A 1,723-nucleotide genomic window follows, 5' to 3' on the forward strand; every position below is an offset into this window, starting at 1 on the left:
AAGCCTGAGCCCGGGGAAAAGCTGTGGGTCTATTTGTCTACCACGGAATATGCTGTTAGCTCTGTACTTATCCGAGAAGAAGGGACCGACCAAAAGCCAGTATATTATGTCAGTCATGCCCTCATGGGAGTAGAGTTGAATTACAGTGAATAGAGAAAATATCCCTGGCCCTGGTGATGACTGCCCAGAAGCTGAGACCGTATTTTCCCTCACATCCTATCGTGGTCCTAACTAACTCCCCGCTTGGAAGAATCATGACGCACGCTGAAGTATCAGGTAGAATGGTTAAATGGACAATAGAGCTCGGGGAGTATGATATTAAATATAAACCTCGAGTTGCTATAAAAGCCCAAGCATTGACAGATTTCTTGATAGAGATGGTTCAACCCAGAGAAGAGGAAATATGGAGAATTTTCGTTGATGGTGCGTCAAATTTGTCGGGATGTGGAGTTGGGGTGCTTTTGATTCCTCCATCAGGAGAGAAGATTAAATTGGCCTTGAGAATCGACTCTCGGGTCACCAATAATGATGCTGAATATGAAGCCGTTCTGGCCAGACTACAAGCCGCCAGGGAAGTCGGCGCTTCCCGGGTCATTGTATACTCTGATTCTCAACTGGTCGCCCAGCAGATAAGAGGAACATACGAGGCCAAGAATGAAAAAATGCTCAAGTATCTGGGGCTCATCGTAGCCCGAGCAGCATCTCTAACCGAATTGAGCATTGAACAAATTCCCAGAGAAGAAAATGGAGAGGCTGATACCTTAGCTAAATTGGTCGCCTCTATGTCAGACATAAGCACTCGGGAAGTCCTGTGTTTCACTCGGCTAGTGCTCTCCGTTGATGAAGAGATGCTGTCTACCCGAAAAAATTCATGGACGACTCCTCTAATCGAGTATATAGTCCATGCTAAGTTCCCGGAAGATCAAGCTCAAGCTCTGAAAATCAAAAAGCAAGCGCCCATGTTTGTCTTTTTAAATGATGTTTTGTACAGACGATCATATCAAGGCCCTTTGCTCAAGTGTTTATCAGAAAATGAGGTGGAATATGTCCTCCTGGAAATTCACGAGGGATGCTGTGGCGAACATCTCGGTGGAACTGCCCTTGCTCGAAAAACGATATTAGACGGATTCTGGTGGCCTCGGGTAAATAAAAATGCTGCTCAATTTGTCCTATCTTGCAAAGGTTGCCAATATCATTCTAAATTTCAACACCATCCAACTACTGGCATGCAACCTATCTCAGCATCGTGTCCTTTTGATCAGTGGGGCTTGGATATTGTGGGCCCTTTTCCCATAGCCCGGGCACAGAAAAAATTCCTTCTTGTGGCTGTAGATTATTTCTCTAAATGGGTGGAGGCTGAACCCTTGGCCAAATTACCGAGGAAGAGATGATGAAATTTCTCTGGAAGAATATCGTTTGCAGATTTGGCATCCCAAGAAGACTAATTTCGGACAATGGGAGGCAGTTCCAGGGAAAGAAAATCACGTCTTGGTGTACAGAAATGAAGATCACTCAATCTTTCACCTCAGTAGCCTACCCACAAGACAATGGCCAAACTGAGGTAACCAACAGGATTATTGTACAAGCGTTAAAAGCCCTTCATGGAAAAGGAAAAGACTGGGTTGAAGAACTACCGAGTATATTGTAGAGCCCAAAATCAGTACACGTAAATCCCATGCATTTATTTAATTGTTAAATTATTTATTAAAGTTTAAAATGATTT

At 43.9% G+C, this 1,723-nt stretch overlaps 1 protein-coding gene across 1 annotated transcript; it reads left to right on the forward strand.

Moving 5' to 3' along the window:
• Nucleotides 1-254: 254 nt before the first annotated feature.
• On the forward strand, nucleotides 255-1,391 carry LOC142538613 (uncharacterized). Its single transcript, XM_075643927.1, has one exon. It carries the CDS (start codon nucleotides 255-257, stop codon nucleotides 1,389-1,391), a length of 1,137 nt encoding a protein of 378 aa, XP_075500042.1.
• Nucleotides 1,392-1,723: the final 332 nt, after the last annotated feature.

The sequence above is a fragment of the Primulina tabacum genome, chromosome 3 (assembly GCF_025594145.1).
Source record: "Primulina tabacum isolate GXHZ01 chromosome 3, ASM2559414v2, whole genome shotgun sequence".
Lineage (NCBI taxonomy): Eukaryota > Viridiplantae > Streptophyta > Magnoliopsida > Lamiales > Gesneriaceae > Primulina > Primulina tabacum.

Excerpts from the sequence above, each read along its gene's own strand:
- LOC142538613 (XM_075643927.1), top strand. The coding sequence starts at position 255 with ATGACGCACGCTGAAGTATCAGGTAGAATGGTTAAATGGACAATAGAG.